Source organism: Acinonyx jubatus, chromosome E3, assembly GCF_027475565.1.
Source record: "Acinonyx jubatus isolate Ajub_Pintada_27869175 chromosome E3, VMU_Ajub_asm_v1.0, whole genome shotgun sequence".
In the NCBI taxonomy this organism is placed as follows: Eukaryota; Metazoa; Chordata; class Mammalia; order Carnivora; family Felidae; genus Acinonyx; species Acinonyx jubatus.
Window position 1 is genome coordinate 39905985 of NC_069398.1, and position 21366 is coordinate 39927350.

At 51.3% G+C, this 21366-nt stretch overlaps 1 protein-coding gene across 5 annotated transcripts in view; it reads right to left on the minus strand.

Annotated features, from left to right (window-relative positions):
• SRL (sarcalumenin) overlaps positions 1 to 19190 on the minus strand; it is a 46558-nt gene extending 27368 nt beyond the window's left edge. For 2 of the 5 annotated variants that reach the window (XM_015076541.3, XM_015076540.3), the window contains exon 1: positions 9144 to 9405. In XM_015076541.3, coding sequence (XP_014932027.1) covers positions 9144 to 9204 — 61 coding nt within the window. In that variant the 5' untranslated portion in view covers positions 9205 to 9405. Of the gene's footprint in view, positions 1 to 9143; positions 9426 to 19049 lie in introns of those variants that run through there. The other 3 variants (XM_027043367.2, XM_027043365.2, XM_015076538.3) reach the window with 3 other exon arrangements.
• Between the last annotated feature and the right edge of the window lie 2176 nt (positions 19191 to 21366).

The following is a 21366-nucleotide window of genomic DNA, read 5'->3' on the forward strand; positions in this document are numbered from 1 at the left end:
AGGACAGAGAATCCAAAGGATGTTAACAGCCCTGAGAAGGGGCAGAGATGCTGACGGATTCCCTTGAGTGTTCATGTTTCGTGATATTTGAGGAAACCGGTGGCAGGTGTCAAGCCAGAGGACCAGGGACAGCAGCGATAGCCTGTAATTACTGTCACAGTCCTTTTAAGCTTAAAAAGTATCTAATATCAAAAAAACATTTTAAGCATCTGATAGCCTCTTTTTAATTTTAGTCACATCACAACCCCATGCTGTAAATAGGGCAAGTATAATTATCTTGTTTAATGGGCAAACAGGTGCAAAATGGTAAGGGGCTTGGTGGCAAATTTGTGACAAAGCCAGTGTTTGCTCGGCCCTATGGTCGCTGTGTGCCCCACCCCAGGCAGGCTGCTCTGCTCCCAATGTGGGCAGCCTCAGGTGACAGGGCTCCCGGTGAAGAGGCTGCTGGTCTAACTACCAATTCAGGAGGGAAACTGAGGCAGAAGACAGGAGAAAGGTAGATTTGCCACTGGGCTTCTACTCCCCTTACAGCCTGTACCCAGGCTCATTCCTGAGGCCAGGAGGGGCTCCCCAGGCCACAGCAAGTGCTGTGACCCTTCTCCAATTTTTCCAGACCCCTTCCTGGTGTCCCGACCCCCTGAGATAAGCTAGAGAAATAAATGATCTTCTACTACCTGACACTTGAAATAAAGGGTAGGAGGGAACACGGGGGCGGGGGTGGAAGGGCAAAAAAAAAAAAAAAAAAAAAAAAAGGACCAACGAAGTGGCCAGAAGCCTCTCTGGAAGGTGCAGGTGCACAGAACAGGCAGTTGGGGAACCGTAGGACAGAGAGGTCATTTTCAAGGCAATGGCTTTGTCAAGTCTTTAACTATTGCCACCTAGGGAAACTTCTATGGGAAACAACTGGGCTGGCCGAGTCCTAACCAAATGGCCACTTGGAGGAGGACCAGGGGCCGCAGTTTTGGCGGTGAGCTGGTGGAAAGGCGGGGGGGGGGGGGGGAGGGGGCTCCCAAACCCCAGGGCTCTCCCCTGGCCTGAGCTCCCAACACAACCCACTTCCTGCGGGCTCAGAACTCCAGGCCAGACTTTGCCTGCACCTGTTTGAGCTCAGAATGCAGTCCCTGCTCTAGAAGGATCCAAAAATATCTGAGGAGAAGGAGAGGGGCTGCAGTATGCCAAGGGCCCAGGGAGAGCCACCTGGCTCAGTGTTCCAGGCCCTTCGCCCATCAGGGGGGTCTGATCCCACCAATAGGAGCCCCACACCCGAGCCAGAGCTGGGCTCATCGCTACTCCTGCCAGTACAATGCCCCCAGCATCTCCATTCCTGGTTCTGATCACCACCTCCAGATGCTCTTCCTCCTCTGCCTGCACAAACCACCCCCTCATTCATCAGACATTAAGGGCTTTCTGTGAACCAAGCGCCAGGCTAGGCACTGGTGACTCAGCGGTGAGCAAATTAACCAAACACGAAGCCCGTGCCCTCTCGGAGCTGACAGTCCAGCGACTGTCCCCCTTCCTCCCAGTTGCAGCTGAAACCCTGCCCCTCCGTGAGGCCGACCTTCCAGCCCTCTTCTGAACTCCAACTAGAGCTGCCCGGGTGTTAGTTACATTTTCTCTCAGTGTGTGTCATCTCCCCAAATAGAAGTCAGCTCCTGGGGCAGAGACACAGCCTGTTCCTGTCCGAGCAGTGTGGCTGACCAGGACCTCGTGGTGAACACAGCCTGGCGTTGGGGCCAGAAAGCTGGTTTTTCAGTGAGGGGTCCCCATCATCACCCCCTTTCCTGCCTCTCTCCAGTCCTGCCCCCTCTCAGTTGCCACCGTGTCCGGATCTTTGTTGCACCTCATATCTCGCTTGTCTTTTTTATGTTCGTTTATTTCAAAAGAGACAAAGAATGAGAAAGTAAGAGAGAGTGAGGGAGGGGTGGGGAGAGAGAGAGAGAGAGGAAGAGAGAGAGAGAGAGAGAGGAAGAGAGAGAGAGAGAGCGCTAATCCTAAGTAGGCTCCTGACTGGCAGCTTGGAGCCGACTTGAGTCTCAAATCCATGAACCATGAGATCACGACCTGAGCAGAAACTAAGAGTTGGACACTTAACCAACTAAGCCACCCAGGCGCCTCTGTTTTCTGTTTTGTTTTAACTTTTTAATTTTAATTCCAGTTAGTTAACAGACAGTGTAATATTAGATTCAGGTGCAGAAGAGAGTGATTCCACACTTCCATACAACACCCGGTGCCCATCACAACCGCACAGTTTAATCCCCACCCTGTATTTCCCCCATCCCCTTATCCCCTGCCTCTAGTGTCCATCAGTGTTTTCTCTGTAGTGAAGAGTGTGTTTCTTGCTTTGTCTCTATTTTTTCCCTTTGCTTGTTTGTTTTGTTTCTTAAATTCCATATATGAGCGAGATCACATGGTATTTGTCTTTCTCTGACTTGTTTCGTTTAGCGTTATACTCTCTAGATGTATCTGTGTGGTTGCAAATGGCAAGATTTCATTCTTTTTTATGACTGACATTCCACTGTGTGTGTGTGTGCGTGTGTGTGTGTGTGTGTGTGTGTACCACATCGTCTTTATCCATCTATCAAGGGACACTCGGGCTGCTGCCATAATTTGGCTATGGTATTAACAGTGCTGCTATAAACACAGGGGTGCACGTATCCCTTTGAATTAGCACACTTTGTATTCTCTGGGCAAGTACCCAGATTATAAGGCAGTTGCATTCTTACATCACTTGCTGACCATACACTGCTCCTCGCATGAATCCATTCTGTTCCCAACACAGGGCGGGCTCCCCAGGGAAGGCCCGTCTCCCCTTTCTGACTCTGCGCCGGGCCCTTCTCTTCCCCAGAGCTGGCCACACAACCCACACCTGCTCTTTGCCCTTTAGCGCTCTGAGTGACAGAGGACAAGAGGGTCCTGCCAAGGTGGTGAAGGACAAGGACCCCTCGGGGGAGGGTCCCCCAAAGTATTGAAGGAGAAAAGCCTTTTCTCACTGCATAACATTCTTGCAGTGAAGCCAGGGAGCCCGCCCCAGCTAAGCCAGCGTTCTACTCGAAATCCTTCTGGGGACCAGGATTCGGAGCGGACAGAGCCATGGAGACTATGTCTTCGTGTGGTTCTGATGAGGTAGTCCCAGGGAAGACAGGCCTCTGGGGTGGTGCCAGGCAGGAGCTGGCTGCCGGAACCACAGTCTCATGGTGGTGATTCTTCAGGATCAGGCCCCTGGGCACACCCACCCCAGAGCGGCTGGGAAGGGTGGCCTGCTCTCTGTACAGCTGGCTGCTGCAGGCCCTGGCTAGGGGAGAGTGAACGGCTGACGACCTAACAGCAGGGACTGCTTCTGCAGCCCAAGCCCCCCCTCCTAAGACCAGGCAGCTCAGGAAGGGCGGCCATGGAGCCCTCTGTGAGGGATGATAGGGAACTGACAAGTGCAGGCATGTCTCTGCCTAGGACCTTGACTCTGAACAAAACCACCTTCAGGGCTGCAGAAGGATGGAGCTGAAACCAAATGGGACAGGACTTCCCCGATCCCAAAATGAGCCCCGCCAATGGGCGTGGCCAAGTCCTCCCAGCCAGGAAAAAACGCCAGAGGAAACCTGAGCCTGGGACTGTCTCTGTTCCACAAGAAGAATGAGAACTGAGGCCGACATCCGAGGAACTCACCACGTGCCTCCCAGCCAGCTCCCGCTAAGTCACAGATCCTGATGGAGTCCAAATACAGAGCTTTTCCCATTGCAGGCCCAGGGGACATTTGCTGAATGTACACCTTACATGGTGGCGCTTGGGATCAGACTCTGCCCTATTCTCCACAGCATCTGGCTTGAGGGGGCTCGTTCACCAACTTTCACTGACACAAAAAGGTTGGGTCACTGATTTCGTCTCCGGACTCTGCCCGGTGGGTGTTCCTTCAGCACCACGGACCAGGCTCTGGTCTCGGCCCTGCTGTTCCATACCATGCAACTTGGGGCAATGGGCCTCCCTTTCTACCTCATGGGTTCTTGGAACATCTGTCTGGTTCCTTCCCCCAACCCGGTGACCCTCCAGGCCCTCCATGGCAATCGTAGTGTAGGCCAGGATCCCTACACCCTATATTAGCTCCCTGGCTGGCTCCTGAGTTTGCCTGGAATGTGCAGTGTCCCTCTGAGGTCTCCACAAGGCTATGGCGTGTCTCCTAAGACCTATCCCACCCTTCCTGCACGTCTGGCATCTTGGTCACTTCCTCTCCACCTTGTGTCTGTCAGTCCTTGTCTCTCCTAGGACCCTTGCCATTGGCCCTTGCTAGTATTGAAAAGGAAATTTGCTACATCCACAAACCCCCTGCCCACTTACTCTCACGTCTCTATCCCTCCTGAGCCCACTGTCCAAATGTGTTGCCTCTGCGCCTTCGCTAGATGCACGTAAGGCCCTCGTGCTCTGCCTGTGACCTCAGGGTATCAAAGCTAACGCCTCATCTTCCCCAGCATCTCTTTGGCATTTCATCCCTCCGACCGCCTTTCTGGAATGCGCCCTTCCCAGGGTGCCTGGGTGGTTCAGTCGGTTGAGCGTCCAACTTCTGCTCAGGTCATGATCTAACAGTTCGTGGGTTTGAGCCCCGCATCAAGCTCTGTGCTGCCAGCTCAGAGCCTGGAGCCTGCTTCAGATTCTGTGCCTCCCTCTCACTCTGCCCCACCCTTGCTTGTGCTCTGTCTCTGTCTCTCAAAAATGAATGTTAAAAAATTTAAAAAGACAAAAAACAAAACCACAGAGTGTTCCCTTCCCTTGGCTTCCATCCAGGTCACTGCCTCTTCCCAGGTCTCTTCCCCTTTTCCTGAAATCCACTCACTGCCCAAATGTGGCACTGCCCAACGACCATCCCTGTATCTTTTCTTTTTCTCTCTCTGCAACAGCCTCATCTTCACCCAAATGAATCTCATGTCCGGACCTCCAGACCTGACTTTCCATCCTCCAACATCCAGGATCTCCACCCAGATGTCTCCCTGGCACCTCAAATTCATAATGACCCAAACTGAGCCTTTAAAATCTGTTCTTTAATGTTCCTGGTCATTCATTCATTCATTCATTCATTTTTCTGGCAAGATCACACCTCCAGTGACCCACACTAGACCCTCAAGGCCTCCTTCTGGCCCTGGCTCGCTGGGGTCCAGTGGACTTCACCACAGCTACCTGCTGGGTCTGGCCCTCCTCTCTGCCCACCCCCCCAAACTGCCTTGCAGAGCTCACACCCACTCCAACTGGCATTTCTGACAAGGTCCTCTAGTCAGCCTCCCTCGTCCTCCCCCTCCCTCCAAACACCTGCTGGACGGATGCTTCCAAAGCCCTCAAAGGTTACCCACCATCCACAGAGCAAAGCCCTCCTCATCAGCCGACCACACATGGCCCTTCAGAGGCCCAACCCACGCTTCCAAGGACCTTCCCCGTGACCCCCACTTTGCTCTGCCTGCCCTTATCCTTGCCCAGTTCTCCCCAGAGCCCCGACCTCTCCTGACAGCATGAGTTTGCTTATCCTGCTCCCTTAAAGTAGAATCTTCTTCCTTCTGTCACTCCACATCTCGATGCTACTTTCTTCCAGGCGCATCTCAAACATTCCCTCATCTGTAAACAGTTCCTGACCCACTCAGTTAAAAACTATCTCCCCAGGCACTTCCACCCTACCTCACTTTACCTGTGTCTCCCTCATGACACTCACGTGTGGCCCACGCACGCGCATGTGTGTGTGCGTATGTGTGTGGCCACAAGGCAGAAGACACCCTATCTCCTGTACCGGACTGTAAGCATGCCAAGGACAAAACGCCCATGTGAACTCCCCCAGTACCATACCTAAACAACAGGAGGTACCTGATAAATCTGGGATGATTAGTACACAGTGAGATGTGGTGAGGTGTTTGAATGAAAAGGCTTTGCACCCAGGCAGCATTTAAACATAAGGGGTTGTGCTGTGAGTGGGTCTGGATTGGGATTTGGAGCAGGAAAGGTGTCCTGGAGAGAGCTAAGCCCAGCACCCCACAGTGGCAGACCCCACCCCTGCCCACTCTCCCGGCTGTACCCTCGTTCCAGACCAGGAGCCACAGCACCTAGACCCTGTCCTTGGCCCTGGGACCCTGTCAGAGAGCAACAGCCATCTTCCTCCTGTGTCTGTAGGGATTAGGCTCCTTCCCAACCCACCACACTTAAGTGAGCACCAAACAGCCAGATGGATGCAGCTGGCCTCATCTGGACCCCCTTCCGGGGGAGCAAGGACACCTGAACTCCAGCTCAGACCTGCCTTGAACCAGCGCTCTGACTTTTATTGCCACACCCAGGCGAGGGTCAAAAACAGCATTTCCCAAACTCTAGTTCCACAGGCCACTAAGCAAGGTGTGCACATCCATTAGCAAATCCCAGTGAGTGCTTTGGAGACTCGATGTGGGAAGGGGCAGACTAGTTTCTCCCTGTGGGCTCATCTGGCTGCGCCGAGCCAGGAATCACACCTTGCGGGGGGCACTGCAAAGGCTTCTGTCCTCTCCCCAAAACCCCTGAGCTCATGACCCCTCCCCAAGGTGGAGATCGCAGCAGCTGGGCTGCCCTGTTGAGGGAACATGAACACAGCCTCTTTCTGGAAATAGCCAGCCTAGGGTGGGTGAGGAGGGGCCACAAAGGGGTTCCTGACAGACCCTCATCTCTCACAGAGGGGTGGGTCAGCCCCAGCGTGCACCAACTTCTCATTATTGGGACAGCAGGGTGGAGGCCAGAGCAGGCCGCAAGCAGGCCAAACCAGGGCTAGGCTGGAGGAAGGAACGGACTCAGAATCCCCATCTACCCCAACCTCTGCATCATGCAGGCAGTAGGAAGCAAAGAAGTCTCAAACCCAGCCTACAAGACGCCAGCAGCTTGAACCCAAATGCTCTCTCAGCGCTGGCCACCCCCCACCACCCCACTCTTGGAGGAGGGGGTGAGACTGTCTGTCCCTAATTCACTGCCTGACCTTGTACACATCTCTGGTTCCTCCAGCTTTTGCTCTCTTACCTCGACAATACTCGAGGCTGCTTTCCCCTGTCCTTGAGCAGGCCTGTGACCAGGCCAAGTCCCTAAGACAAAGAGGAGGACCCCAATGGTCAAAATGCCTAGAGGCCATGGGTCAGGGGGTGGAGACTTACAAGGTGTCTGGTGATGGGGCCACGGCAGTTCTGGCTGCATCCTAGCATCAGGAGAGGTACTTGGTCCCTTGCTAGGGAATAAGAAGAGGCTGCCTCGGTCCAGAGGACCACAGGGGCAACATGGGGACAAGAGACGAAAGCACGGCTCTGTAGGGCCCCCTCCATCCCTGGGGAGCAGGAAGCTGGATTAGACAGAAGGTCAGCCTGCCATCCAGCCAGCAGCGGGATGGAAATGGGGGTCCGGTAATAGGGTGGGAAGTTCAGGAGCAAAGCTGCTGCCTTTGGGCAAGGTGGCATTTACTTCGTGGCACAATTCCAGTGGGAAATCAACCAGTAGGAAGGACTGTCATCATGGGGGCAGGGAGAAGCCACCCTTACGGCTGGAACCTCCTAGCGGGTACAGGAGACAGCTGCCTTTGCGGTAATCTACAGCTGGTAGAGTGATAAAATTCACCCCCCAGGAGAAGAGCCCACAGCCCAAGTGGTGAGCAGGAGTGAGGAGAAAGGGGACCCTGCACATGGTGGACAAACCCTCCCTGGAAGCCAGGACTGGACCACACTGCAGAGTCCAGGAAGGAAGGAGCATGCACAGAGAGGATCTTCGCACAAAATGCCTGCCTGCCTCCTTTCCCCCACAGCAAGATCCCCAGGCAGGCCTTATGGAACGTTCCAGATGTCCAGTTCCCTTGTTGGGAGGAAAGATGAAGGATGTCCCTAAAAGGCTAAGAGTCCCCGGGCCTGCTGTGTGGAAGCAAGGCAGCAGCTGGGGCTGGGCGGAGCAGGGCAGGGGCTGTGAAGGGGAGAGGGCAGCAGTGGCTTGGGGCTCAGGATCCAATTACACGGCTGTTTCCATACTTAGCCACCTGACAGCCGCTTGGAATCCTCACCGCTCCAGCCACAGCAGCGCTGCAAGGCCCAAATTAACTCAAGGGCAGACAAGGGCAGGGCCCAGCAGCGTTCGCAAGGCTGAATCCCCCCACCTAGGTCCCTAACCCCGAGGGAACAGCTTCTGCTCCTGCCTGCTACCTGCCCTCCTGGCTGGGTCGAGGACCTCGACACACAGAATCTCAAAGACCCGAGCGGCTGGGGCTCTGGCCCTGTGGTCCCCGGTGCAGATGAAGACAGCCACTCATGAGAAGACAAAGCAGGAGACCCAGATGCCTGGGGGTCCCCAGATCACCCCCAAAGCACCACCAAGCGAGACCCAGCCGCAGAAGTCTCGGGAAGAGAGAGGTGACAAATGATCTGGTGTCCCCTTCTTGCCTAGAAATAACCCCCACGCTGTAACCTGAGCCACCGCCTCTGCCACACAAAGTGCTGAGATATCAAAGGGAGACCGTGCACACATGCCCCAGCCCCCTTCCAGTGGAGCCCCGAGCCCAGGCCAGGGATACCCTGCAGGGGGTCCTGCTCCTCTCCCAAACTCTGGCTCCAATCCCCAACTCCATCTCCAACCTGTTCCCAACCGACCTCCTTTCTACCCTGCTGTTCCCCAGACAACCCCCAACTCTGTGCACTGTGCCCGGTGTTCAGTCATGCAAAGCCAGCCCCTGCCCAATCCCCACCGGGGGGGAGGGTCAAGCCAACTCAGACCTCCAGGGGCCCCTCCAGCTCCAAGACCGGGTTCTTTTCGCCCATCTAGAAGGGTCCTCTAGTCTTGACTTTTGGGGTCCTCTTCCCCAACATCTACTGGCCAGACCTGTCCTCTGGCTCCCAGCCCTTGGCTCAGGCCTCATGCCTGCCTGCACCTCTCGGTTCACTGCTCCCACTTTCTCTGGCCTCTCATGGAGCCCCTGACGTCTCTCAGGTTCTCTGTACCATTTCCTCCTGGGCCCCAGGGAGAAAGGAATGGAGACGATGCCAGGAGTCCATGTTTGCCATCAACCCCAGGAACCACTGAGGCCTCACCATCTACCGCTGGAGCCTCTCCCCCCTCCCCCCTTCAGTAAACATAAGACCTCAGGGCACGTGGGGGTCGTGATCTGGCCTGGCTGACAGGGGTAAGGGTCATACCTGTTTGTCCTGGGAGCAGGAGCGATGCCACAAAGCAGCAGAGCAGGACCAGCGCCCTCATGGTGACTGCCAAGAGAGCCCAGCTGCTCCTCGCCTCTATTTATAGGGCTGGTGGCAGCGCCGGGTGGGGGAGAAAGGGTCACACAGTCACTAGGGCAACTGGGTGGACGTGATGGGGAAGCCGCGCAGACCCTGACAGGCCATGCAGAGGCTGGCTCCACCACTGCTGTGCCTGCTGTCAGGCCCCGGAAGGCAGAGCCCGGACCGGATTCTCTCCCCCCAGTGGCCCTGGGGTCACGTGACATGGGTCACAGGGCAGGGGTGATAGAGAAAAAGTGGGGCATCCCTTAGGTTAGGTCTAGGGGTTAGGAACCCGAGCCTTTTCAGCATCTATGCTAACTTGATCTAAAGTCTGGGCCAAGTCACTGACCTTGACCTGCCTCAGTTTTCTGAATGAAGGAGCCACAGGGCAAAGCGAGAGAGATTCTATTTGACAGCCACTGACAGACATTTCAGCCGTTCCCACCCCCCCCCCCCCCCCGGCCCCACAGGTCGGTCAAGAGGGTGAAGCCACAATAGCTGCTTAAGGAAACCTGTGCCGTCTGACCTTTGAGGTAGATGGCTAGGAGCTTAACCTTCTCAGGCTTCTGGAAAACATAGAATGCTGATGCCTCGGAAGGACAAAGGGGAAGCTAGGAGACATGTCCCGTGCTATGATGTAAGACAGTGAACAGAGATCCATTTCCAGTAACATGGGGGTTCCAGAACCTTCTGTCGTGTCTGCAATGTGATGTTTGATGCAGTTTTCCTAATGGCACATGACAGCCCCTAAGAACCAGTTCTCTGAAGCTGAGGGAATGCAGACACTGGCTTGTCAGGCTGGAGGGAGGGTGTCACTGTGAGGATGGCAGTCGGTCACGGAGGAGAGGAACTGAAGTCAACTGGCCATTCTTCTATGGGCTTTACATTTAACACAGCTTCGCTGGGGTCTAATCCACCTGCAGCACAGAATGCTATTCAAATCTGATTCATTTTGACATATGTGTATCACCACAATCAAAATAGTAACCAGATTCCTCACTGCCCAATTTTCCTCATGCCTCCCCCCTCCAGCCCCCTCCCCAGCAGCTCCTGAGCTGCTCTCTTCACTATACATTAGTTTGTATTTGTGGATGTAAATGGAACCACATCGTATGTGTTTTTTATCCGGCTTCTTTCACTCAGCATACTTACTTTGAGATGTGCTCACGTTGCAGTTGTGTATCGATAGTTCATTGCTTTGTATTCCAGACAGTACTTCACTGTATGGACTGGCCACAATTTGCTATCCATTCTCCTCGTGACAGACACTGGATTGTCTCCAAGTTTGTGCTATTACTGATCGAGCTGCCGGGAACATCTGTATACAATTCCACTTACCAACGTTCACTTTCGTTTCTCTCCAGTAAATACCCAGAAGGGGAGTGGCTGGATCACATGGTGGGGGGTCCGTTTAACTTTTTCCTAAGGTGACTGTGCCATTTTACATTTCTGCCACCAGTTCCTCCACATCCTTGCTGATCCTGGGTAGGGTCAGTCTTTCACATTTTAGTCATTCTCGTAGGTGTGCAGTGATATCTTATTGTAGTTTCAATTTGCATTTTCCTAATGACTGATATTTAAATTTTTTAATGTTTATTTTTTGAGAGCGAGAGGGAGAGGCAGGGGTGAGTTGGGGAGGGACTGAAAGAGGGGGAGACACAGAATTCGAAGCAGGCTCCAGGCTCTGAGCTGTCAGCACAGTGCCCGATGCGGGGCTCAAACTCATGAGCCGGGAGATCATAACCTAAACCAAAGTGGGATGCTTAACCGACTGAGCCACCCAGGTGCCCATGACTGATGATATTAAGCACGTTTCCATGTGTGTTTTTGGTGCAGAGCCTGTTCAAAACTTTCAACTATTTTTGATGGGTTGTTTCTTTATATTGAGCTTTGATGGTTTTTTTTTTTATATACATATGCTGAATACAAGCCCTTCATCCGATACGTAATCTGTAAGAATTGTCTCCATTGGCATCTTGTCTGTTCATGCACTGAGGTATCTTTCAAAAAGCAGAAATTCCTTATTTTCATCAAATTCAAAGAACTCTTTGCCTAACCCAAGGTCCCCAAGATGTTTTCTTGTTTTCTCCTAGAAATGTAACAATTTTGGCTTTTACATTTAGACCTGTGATCCACTTTGTGTAATTTTCAATAGGTTGCCAGGTAAAAATTGAAGTTAGGATTTTCACATGTGGACATCCAGCGGTTCCAGCAGCACTGGAAGAGACCACCCTTCCCCCACTCAACTGCCTTCGCACCTCATGTTGAAAATCAGTTGACAGTATGTGTTTAAAGCCATTTCTGAACTATATTCTGTCCTGCTGATCTACATGTCTGTCCTTCCACTGTGACTTCCTAATCAGTCATGAAATGCGGTAGTGTGACTCCCTCGACTTAGATCTTTTAAAAGTTGCTTTAGCTATTGTAGTTCCTTTACACGTCTGTATGAATTTTGCAATCAGCCTGCAAATTGCTATTTAAAGGCCTTCTTGGATTTTAATACGGATTACACTGAATCTTTAGGCCAATCTAAAGAAAACTGACAAGGTACCAACTGCAATGGTCAATTTTATGCATTAACTAGGCTAGGTTATGGTGCCTAGTTGGAAAGTATCAGTCTGAATGTTGCTGTGCAGGTATTTTTTAAATGTACTTAATATTAAAATCTGTAGACTCTGAGTCAAGCAGATCACCCTCCATAATGTGATGGGCCTCATCCAATCAGTGGAAGGCCTTAAGAGAAAAGACTCAGCTCCCCACCCTGGAACAGTAAGGAATGCTGCCTCTGACTGCTTTCTGACCCAAGACTGCAACATTCACTCTTGTGAGAATTTCCAGCCACCAGGTATCCCTGTGGATTTCCGACCTTCCGGTCCCCTCGACCTCTCTCTATACACATACATCCTACTGGCTGTTTCTTGGGAGAACCCTGACTAACACACCAGCACTGAGCCTTCCGTCAACCGTGAAGGGAGGGGGCAGTACTGGACCTGGGAGAGAAAAGGAAGTCAAAGTCAATGATGCCCCTGCTCTGGGCCAGGCGCTTCACCTGTCACGAGAAGTGGGCGTGCCACCACCATGCCACAATGAGAAGGCTGAGGCTCAGACTGCTGCAGTAACTTGTTCAACATCACCTCCTAAGAGCGGAGTGGTCTGAATGTGAACCCGGACGTGCCTGACTCTCAAAGCCACAACTTCTCCCATCGATTGGAGTGAATGCCGCCAGGGGAAGAGAGGAATTGGTGTGTTGGTGAAAGGTGGTGGAGGGTTGTGGGGGAGAACAGCGAGACACAGGCTGAAGGGCCAGACTCCAGACCAGGCTGGAAGGGAAAACGTGAGCCGTGCACTGTATAAAGGGCTCACTGCATGTGATTTAAGGACACCCCATTTGGACTCCAACAGATCCTTGCAGAGACATGTTCACAGCAGCACAATAAACAACCCAAGCGTCCATCAGCAGATGAACACATGAACCAAATGTGGTCTATCCCTACAGTGGGATATTATTCAGCCATAAAAAATGAAATTCTAGGGGCGCCTGGGTGGCTCAGTCGGTTAAGCGTCCGACTTCAGCTCAGGTCACGATCTCGCGGTCCGTGAGTTCGAGCCCCGCGTCGGGCTCTGGGCTGATGGCTCAGAGCCAGGAGCCTGCTTCCGATTCTGTGTCTCCCTCTCTCTCTGCCCCTCCCCCGTTCGTGCTCTGTCTCTCTCTGTCTCAAAAATAAAGGTTAAAAAAAATTTTATAAAAAAAATGAAATTCTAATACATGCGACAACACGGATGAGCGTCCGAAATGCTAATGCTAAATGAAATAAGCCAGTCACAAAAGGGCAATGTATTTGTTTGCTGAGGCCATCATAACAAAACGCTGCAGACCGGGCAGCTTAAACAGCAGAAATTTATTTCTCATAGTTCTGGAGGCTGGAAGTCCAAGATCAAGGTGCCGGCAGGTGTGATTTCTTCTGAGGCCTCTCTCCTTGGCTTTGTGGAGCCACTGCGTCTCTTCACTGTGTCCTTCTCATATGGTCATCTCTTGGTCTGTGTCATCTGTGTCCTAATCTCCTCTTCTTGTATGGACACCAATCACCTTGGACCAGGGCGCACCCGTGTGACCTCATTTTACCATAATCACCTCTGTAAAGACCCTGTGTCCAAGTACAGTCACATTCTGAGATACTAGGAGTTAGGAATTCAACATGAATTTTGGGGGGACACAAGTCAGTTCATAAGAGATAGATATTGCATGAATGCACTTATATGAGGCATCTAGAAAAATCAAAAAGACTAAAAAAAAAAAAAAGTCAAAGTAGATGGTGGGTGCCAGGGGTGGAGGGGTGGAGGGAAGGGAGCACAGGGGTTAGCGTTTAATGGATACAGAGTTTCTATTTAGAATAATGAAAACATTCTGGACAAGAACAGTGCTGATGGTTGCACCACACCGTGAATGTGCTTCATACCACTGAATTAAAAATCAAAAAGGATTAAAATGGTAAATTTTAACCACAATTTTTAAACATCAAAGTAGAAGGCACCCTGCTTGGAAAGTGAGAGATTAAAAAGGAGGGTAGACTCAATTGAAGAGAAACTCCCGGGTCATAATTCTTTTTTTTTTTTTTTAACTTTTTTAATGTTTATTTATTTTTGAGAGACAGACAGAGACAGAGCGCAAATGGAGGAGGGGCAGAGAGGGGGAGACACAGAGTCTCAGAATCCGAATCTGGATCCAGACTCTGAGCTATCAACACAGAGCTCAATGCAGAGCTCGAACCACGAAACACAAACCGCGAGATCATGACCTGAGCCAAAGTCGGACCGTGGACCCTTAAAGCACTAAGCCACCCAGGTGCCCCTCCCAGGTCATAATTCTTTTTTTTATTATTTTATTTTTTATTTTTAAAAATTTATATCCAAATTAGTTAGCATATAGTGCAACAATGATTTCAGGAGAAGATTCCTTGATGCCCCTGACCCATTTAGCCCATCCCCCCTCCCACAACCCCTCCAGTAACCCTCTGTTTGTTCTCCATATTTATGAGTCTCTTCTGTTTTGTCCCCCTCCCGGTTTTGATATTATTTTTGTTTCCCTTCCCTTATGTTCATCTGTTTTGTCTCTTAAAGTCCTCATAGGAGTGAAGTCATATGATTTTTGCCTTTCTCTAATTTCACTTAGCATAATACCCTCCAGTTCCGTCCACGTAGTTGCAAATGGCAAGATACCATTCTTTTTGATTGCCGAGTAATACTCCATCGTATAAATATACCACATCTTTTTTATCCATTCATCCATCGATGGACATTTGGGCTCTTTCCATACTTTGGTTGTTGATAGTGCTGCTATAAACATGGGGGTGCATGTGTCCCTTCGAAACAGCACACCTGTATGTCATGGATAAATGCCTAGTAGTGCAATTGCTGGGTCATAGGGTAGTTCTATTTTTAGGTTTTTGAGGAACCTCAGCACTGTTTTCCAAAGTAGCTGCACCAGCGTGCATTCCCATACCAGGTCATAATTCTTAAAGAGACCTCACTTTGCCCTGTAAGAGCTCCACACCGGCTTCACCCCACATCACCCACCCTCCGGGGCTGCTGCTGTCTGCCCAGAGCAAGGCCTGGCCCTCTCCCCAGCTCGTTCTTTGGACAGAAGCTGCCAGAGCCTCTGCCTAAGGGTCCTCAGCCTCACATAGTCCCTGCAGTTTGGTCCCTCTTTGGCCACTGATTTTTTTCCTAGGTCAATCCGTACCTCAACAGTTCCTTGAGGGACTGAGAAAACGGGGTCGGACCCTACCAGGCAGGCCTCTGCATCTGGATCTGCTCCATACTCAGTGCTAACACAGTGCAGAAAGCAACCTTCACCATATTTTCCCATTTATCCTCAGAAGGACCCAAATTCCCATCCATTACAGGAATCCCCCCCACAAAAAACTCTATCCAGCCTCCGACTGAACACCTCCAGGTACAGGGAACTCACTACCAGAGAGTGCTAGTTCTGCTCTTTTGAATACGATGTGAGGCCCAGAACCAGTCAGAGTGCTCCAGGTCACCACACCTGCCACCCCACCTTCCTGCTGAAGGCCAGGGACAGGCACCACGAGGATTCCCTGGAGAATGGAGAATGCCTCTCCCCTGATCTCAAACCAGCAGCCCCCCATTGACCTTCAGTGCCTGCCCAGCCCTACCAATACATTCTTCTCTCAATAGGAGAACAGGAGATTTTCATCAATTCTCTCTTGGGATTTTCGGAACATCCTCTTTATCTGCCACAGGGCGAGACGCAACGAGAGAGCTGATCTCTGAGACGTGTGCAGCACCTGCAGCCTTCTTCCAGTCACTTTCCTGCCTCCTCCTTAATCTGATCCTGAGGCTATCCGCTAAAACAGGCGGCCCCGCGGGGGAACCTGTGACTTAGGCCCCCTAATTCAGGAAGCTCTGCAGCTGTCACTCCCAGCTCCTTTACAGCACCCAGGGTGTGGCAGGGGGAGAGTGGGTTTGGGGAGCACATTCCTTTCTACAGCTGCTGCATTTAGGAGCCGCAGCCCCCGGTCCTACCCCCTCCTCCTGGTCAGCACACGCTCCTGTCCATCAACACAAGAAACTTGGAATATGGCAGGGCCAGAGAAGCGAGGGGACCAAGGCAGGGGTGATATTAACTCTACTCCCAGCCAAGGACTTGTAGGGCAAGGGGAGAGGGAGCAAAACTCAAGAGAGAATGAAAACGACAGACACGACAAGGTCAGCAGCATCCAAGAAAGCACACAGGCAGCGGGGTAAGAAGGGACATTGGGAAGGGCTCGGGTGGGACAAGGTGGAGCCAGAGCCAACAAAATCTGGGGCAAAGGATGACACGGCAGCCAGCTTCAGAGGCAGCTGGAGGGTTTGCTGGTGCTTTACATGCTTGTCTGAAGCCAGTATGAGGCCAGTTCATCAACGGCCAAGGAGGCTGAGGTCACAGGAAGGCTCCCACTTCTGCTAGACAACCCTTCCAACACCACTCAGAGCCAGGGCAACTGCTCCTCTGCCAAAGATGCCCCCGAGTCATGGCGTTAAGTGACTGATTCATTACACCCCACCTGCGACAGAAAAGCATAAACGTGGCTCCCAGGTATTCATAAAGTATAACAGGAAAGCAAGGACTGAAAACTACACAGAGGCCAGCACGCAAAACGGAGCGATCCGTAAGGCTGATACAAAAGCAAACGGCACTTGATATGTAAGGACCTCACATGTGTGTAACTTGATCAGTTGCCAATTCACGGTGTCCTTAAAATAAGAACAAACCAATGGCTCAGGAGAAATGAAGTTATTTCTGCTACTGAGCCTCCACAGGAATTTCTTCCGAGGGTTTTCTTAAGAAGGATGCCGTAAAATGCACTGATCCTTGAGTACATCAGAGCAGACAAGCGTTTCCATGAGGTTTTTCCCAACAGAAACGCTTAAAATAGGCCAGGGGAGGCCACCAGGAACCAAGAATGCCCAGTCCCTTCCCAAAGAAGCCACCACCACAGAGGGTCAATGGTACGTGCTCAGGATGTATTTTCTCCTCCACTGCCACTTTCCCAGCTCCCACTCAGAGAGGAGAAGGGGAAATTGGCACAATCTATTTTGGAGGACAGTATATTCTAAAACATATTCATGATAGCTGTAGGCTGGAAACAACCTGTAAGTCTGCTGCTGGGCAAATGCCTAAATCAACTGTGGTATATTCACACCAGGGAATACAGTTGGCCATAAAAGTCAATAAACTGCTGATACACACAAAAACATAAACGAACCTCAGAGACACTGTGTTGAGCAGAAAAGGCCAGACAAGAAGAGCATAAGTACTATATGATTTTCATGAAGATCTAAAATAGGCAAAACTAGGGGCACCTGGGTGCCTCAGTCGGTTAAGCATCCGACTCTTGATTAAGGCTCAGGTCATGATCTCCTGGATGAGATGGAGCCCTGCGTTGGGCTTTCAGCACAGAGCCTGCTTAGGATCCTCTCTCCCCCAAGCTCTCTGCCTCTCCCCCATGCTCTCTGCCCCTCCCCCGTTCTCCCTCGCAAAATAAATAAATAAACATGAAAAAAAATTAGGGGCACCTGGGTGGCTCAGAGCATCCGACCTCAGTTCAGGTCGTGATCTCGCAGTCTTGTGGGTTCGAGCCCCGCATCGGGCTCTGTGCTGACAGCTCAGAGCCTGGAGCCTGCTTCGGATTCTGTGTCTCCCTCTCTCTCTGCCCCTCCCTCATTCATGCTCTGTCTCTCTCTCTCTCTCAAAAATAAACATTAAAAAAACTTTTTTAATAAATTAAATTAAATAGGCAAAACTAGTCCATAGTGATAGAAATTACAACAGTGGAGGTTTCACTCTACACCTACCAGAATGGCTGAATATGTGTCATTATGTTTTTTAGGTTTGTTTATTTTGAGAACCAGTGCACATGCTTGCGTACAGGGGAGAGGCAGAGCAAGAGGGAGAGAGAGAATCCCAAGACAGCTCCAAGCTGTCAGCACAGAGCCCAACCTAGGGACTGAACTCGTGAACCATGAGATCATGACCTGAGTCTAAATCAAGAGTCAGATGCTTAGCCAACTGAGCCACCCAGATGCCCCATATGTCATAATGTTCTGACAATATCGATTGCTGGTAAGGATGAAGAGCAACTCACACATGGCTGGTGCAAAATGATGCGTAACTACATACACACGTACATAAACGAAAGCACGTAAAACCGGTAAAATCCGAGTAAGCCTAGTGCACTGCACCAATCACAATTACCTGGTTTTGGTGTTGTACTTAAGGAATCCAAGATGTTACCACTGGTGGAGGTCCAGGGAAGGGTACACAGTACCACCTCCCTGTACCTCTAATTATTTCCACAATTGTTTTGAAAGTTTAGAAAAAATAAACCACTTGAGAGCTTGGGTGGGGTGCTGGGTACATGGATATATATTGAGTTTGTGAAAATTCACGGAGCTAAACACATAAGCTACACTTCTGAGTATGTATCATGCAATATTTCAGTAAAGAGGTTCTGTTGGGGAGCCTGGGTGGCTCAGTCGGTTAAGCAACCCACTTCGGCTCAGGTATGATCTCACCGTTTGCGGGTTCGAGCCCTGCATCAGAGCTGTCTACTGACAGCTCAGAGCCTGGGACCTACTTCAGATTCTGCTTTATTCCCTCTCACTCTACCCCTCTCCTGCTTGTGCTCTTCTCAAAAATAAATAAATACATTTAAAAAAAAAAAAAAGAGGTTTTGTTGAACATGGCCTTGATCATGTCCTTCCTAGATGCCCAACCCCTCACAAGAAATAAAATCCAAGCTTCTTAGCAGGACTTGGAAGTCCTACACCAACCCATTGCCACATACTCACTTATCCCTCCTCCCAGGCCAGTATGCACAAAGCCTGCAGGACACCATGCCCTTCCAGACCACCAGGCCTGGCCCGCAGGTGGGTGGCCACCTGGACCGGAGCCACACAACACGTGGCTGCTGACCCTGGACCCTGTTTCTAAACCACACGTGGCTGCTTACCCTGGACCAGAGCCACCCTACATGTAGTTACTGACCCTGGACCCTGTCGCTGCCCCACGCGTGACTGCTGACCCTTGACCCTGTCATTTCCCTACGCGTGGCTGCTGGCCCTGGACCCTGTAGCTGCCCCACGCGTGGCTGCTAGCCTCGGGCCCATGGCCATCCCTACGTAGATGCGGTCAGGGCAGGATGCATACAAGGTTTCCAAACATGGCAGGAAGAAAAGATTGAGGTATTTTGTGCGTAGCTTCTTACATTCATCACCTGAAATCACAATGTTGCGGATACTGTGGCTTAAAATAAACGTCACCTGTTCTTTTCACTGCGGCCTCTTCCGCAGGGCGCGTCCTCGGCGCAGGCGGGCGCAGGATTAAGTGGGCGAGCGCCTCCGAGCGGGGAACACGCGGAAGCCGCACGTTTGCGGCGTTTGCGTACGAGGCGTGCGTGAGAGCGCGCGGGGGCGGGATCAGAGGCGGGACCAGAGGAACAGGCGGGCCGGAGCCCGCGCAAGGCCAACTGAAGCGCCAAAGAGCATGCGCGCCGGGGTGGGGACGGGGGACTAGTCCGGGAAGGGGCGGGGCCGCGTCCGCGCCCCTGACTTCCGCCGCCTGCTGGGGAGCTCGCCTGGAGTCTAGGGGCGCGCCACTGCGGGTCAGACGAGGGGACTTTCCGGCCCCGCCCCCAAGTTCCTCCTCTGGCCTATAGGAGCTGAGCAGACCCGCGGGCACCGGAAAGAGGCGGAGCCTCCGCCCTCGCTGGGCCTCGCGTTCTGGGCCCACGGCGCCCTCTATTGATCCTCTTAGGAGCAGGACGGAACCCGTCCAGAGCGCTTTGCACCTGGCAGAGAAAAGGGTAGCTTGACTGGCCTTGGAAAAGGGCCGTCCCCACTCAGATCCTAGCTAAGCCCCTCCCTTCAGACACGCATTTTAATGTAACTTTGTGAATTAAGCTAGATAGACCCCCAAAAAGAAAATTACAGTTAGAATGCTAACTGAAGGAAGCTGGATTCAAAAGGCTAAACGTTGTATGATCCCAATTATATGACATTTTAGAAAAGGCAAAACCATACATAGGAACAGATCAATGTGGTTGCCGGGGTCTGGACTACACAAAGGGACAATGGGGAACAGTGAGGAGGAAACTAATACCTTGATTGGGGTGATGGTTCCACAACTGTATGTATTTATCAAAACTCACACAACCAAAAGCTAAAAAGTGAATTTCACCAAATGGAAATTACACCATTTTTTAAAACACTAAAAACAGAGGGGCGCCTGGGTGGATCGGTTGGTTAAGCATCTGACTTGGCTCAGGTCATGATCTCACACTTTGTGGGTTGGAGCCCGGGGCTAGGCTCTGTGCTGACAGCTTAGAGCCTGGAGCCTGCTTTGGATTCCGAGTCACCCTGTCTCTCTGCCCCTCCCCTCCTGCTCATGCTGTCTCTCTCTCTCTCAAAAATAAATGGTAAAAAAAAATTGTTTTTAACACTAAAAACAGAAAGCAGATGATTGGTGTTTGTCAAGGGATGGGAGGAGGGAGGAATGGGGAGAGACCCATTAGGGGATAAGGAATTCATTTCGGAGTGATAGAAATGTTTTGGAAGTGAACAGAGGTGGCGGTTGTACAACAATGTGAATATACTAAATGCCTCTGAATTGTTCACTTTAAAATACTTAATTTTAAGTTATGTGAATTTCAACAACAACAAAAAATTACAATTTCTAAAAAAAAAAAAAAATTTCAGCCTCCTGCCTACCTTCTATTCAATGTCTAGAAGCATTCACTGTGGGGACGAGATGTGAACTCGCTATTCTGCTCTGGCCTCAGTGCCCACATACCTGTCACAATATGCGCATGAGGAAAAGCAAGCCAAGAGGGACACTTTGTAAAGCTGGTTCTGGCCACAGAGGATTAAGAGAGTTATAGGTCCAGGGCACCTAGGTGGCTCAGTAGGTTAAGTGTCCAACTCTTAGCTTCGGCTCAGGTCATGGTTTGTGAGGTCAATCAAGCCCATCTCTGCAAAGATGGTGCAAAGCCTGCTTGGGATTCTCTCTCTCTCTCCCCCTCTTTCTGTCCTTTCCCTGCTCTTGATCTCTCTCTCACAAGATTAAAAAAAAAAAAAAAAAAAAGTTAAAAGTCTACCTCCCTATCCAATAAGACAAAATGCCCCTGTGCCAGTAATTTCCAACTTCAGATGAAGAACCTGATGCCCAAAGATCAACTAGCTCACCCAAGGAGGAACTGACTTCCTTTCTATAGGTGGGGAGACTGAGGTTCAGGGAGGTTACGCAAGATGAGGAAGTGGCAAAGCCCAGGGACTACCAGGACCCCTGAACATCCTGTGTCCTTTCACTAAGAGATAGGAAGCTGTGGCTTGGTGGTTCCTTCTCTCCTTGCCCCCCACCAAGGAGCCAGGAGCCACCCCTCCCACTCCCAACACCATCTCCCATCTTTGGACAATCCCAGGAATCATTCCAGGGAGTCTGGGGGCCCTGATATCTCATTACAACACCACACTCCAGCTGGGGAAAGTCACTGCTCAGCCACATCCAGGCCCCTCTTGTGGGCCCCCAGAGCACCCCATACTCTAGTCTGGGAAGCCTTTCCTGGCTCCTCAGGACAGCACA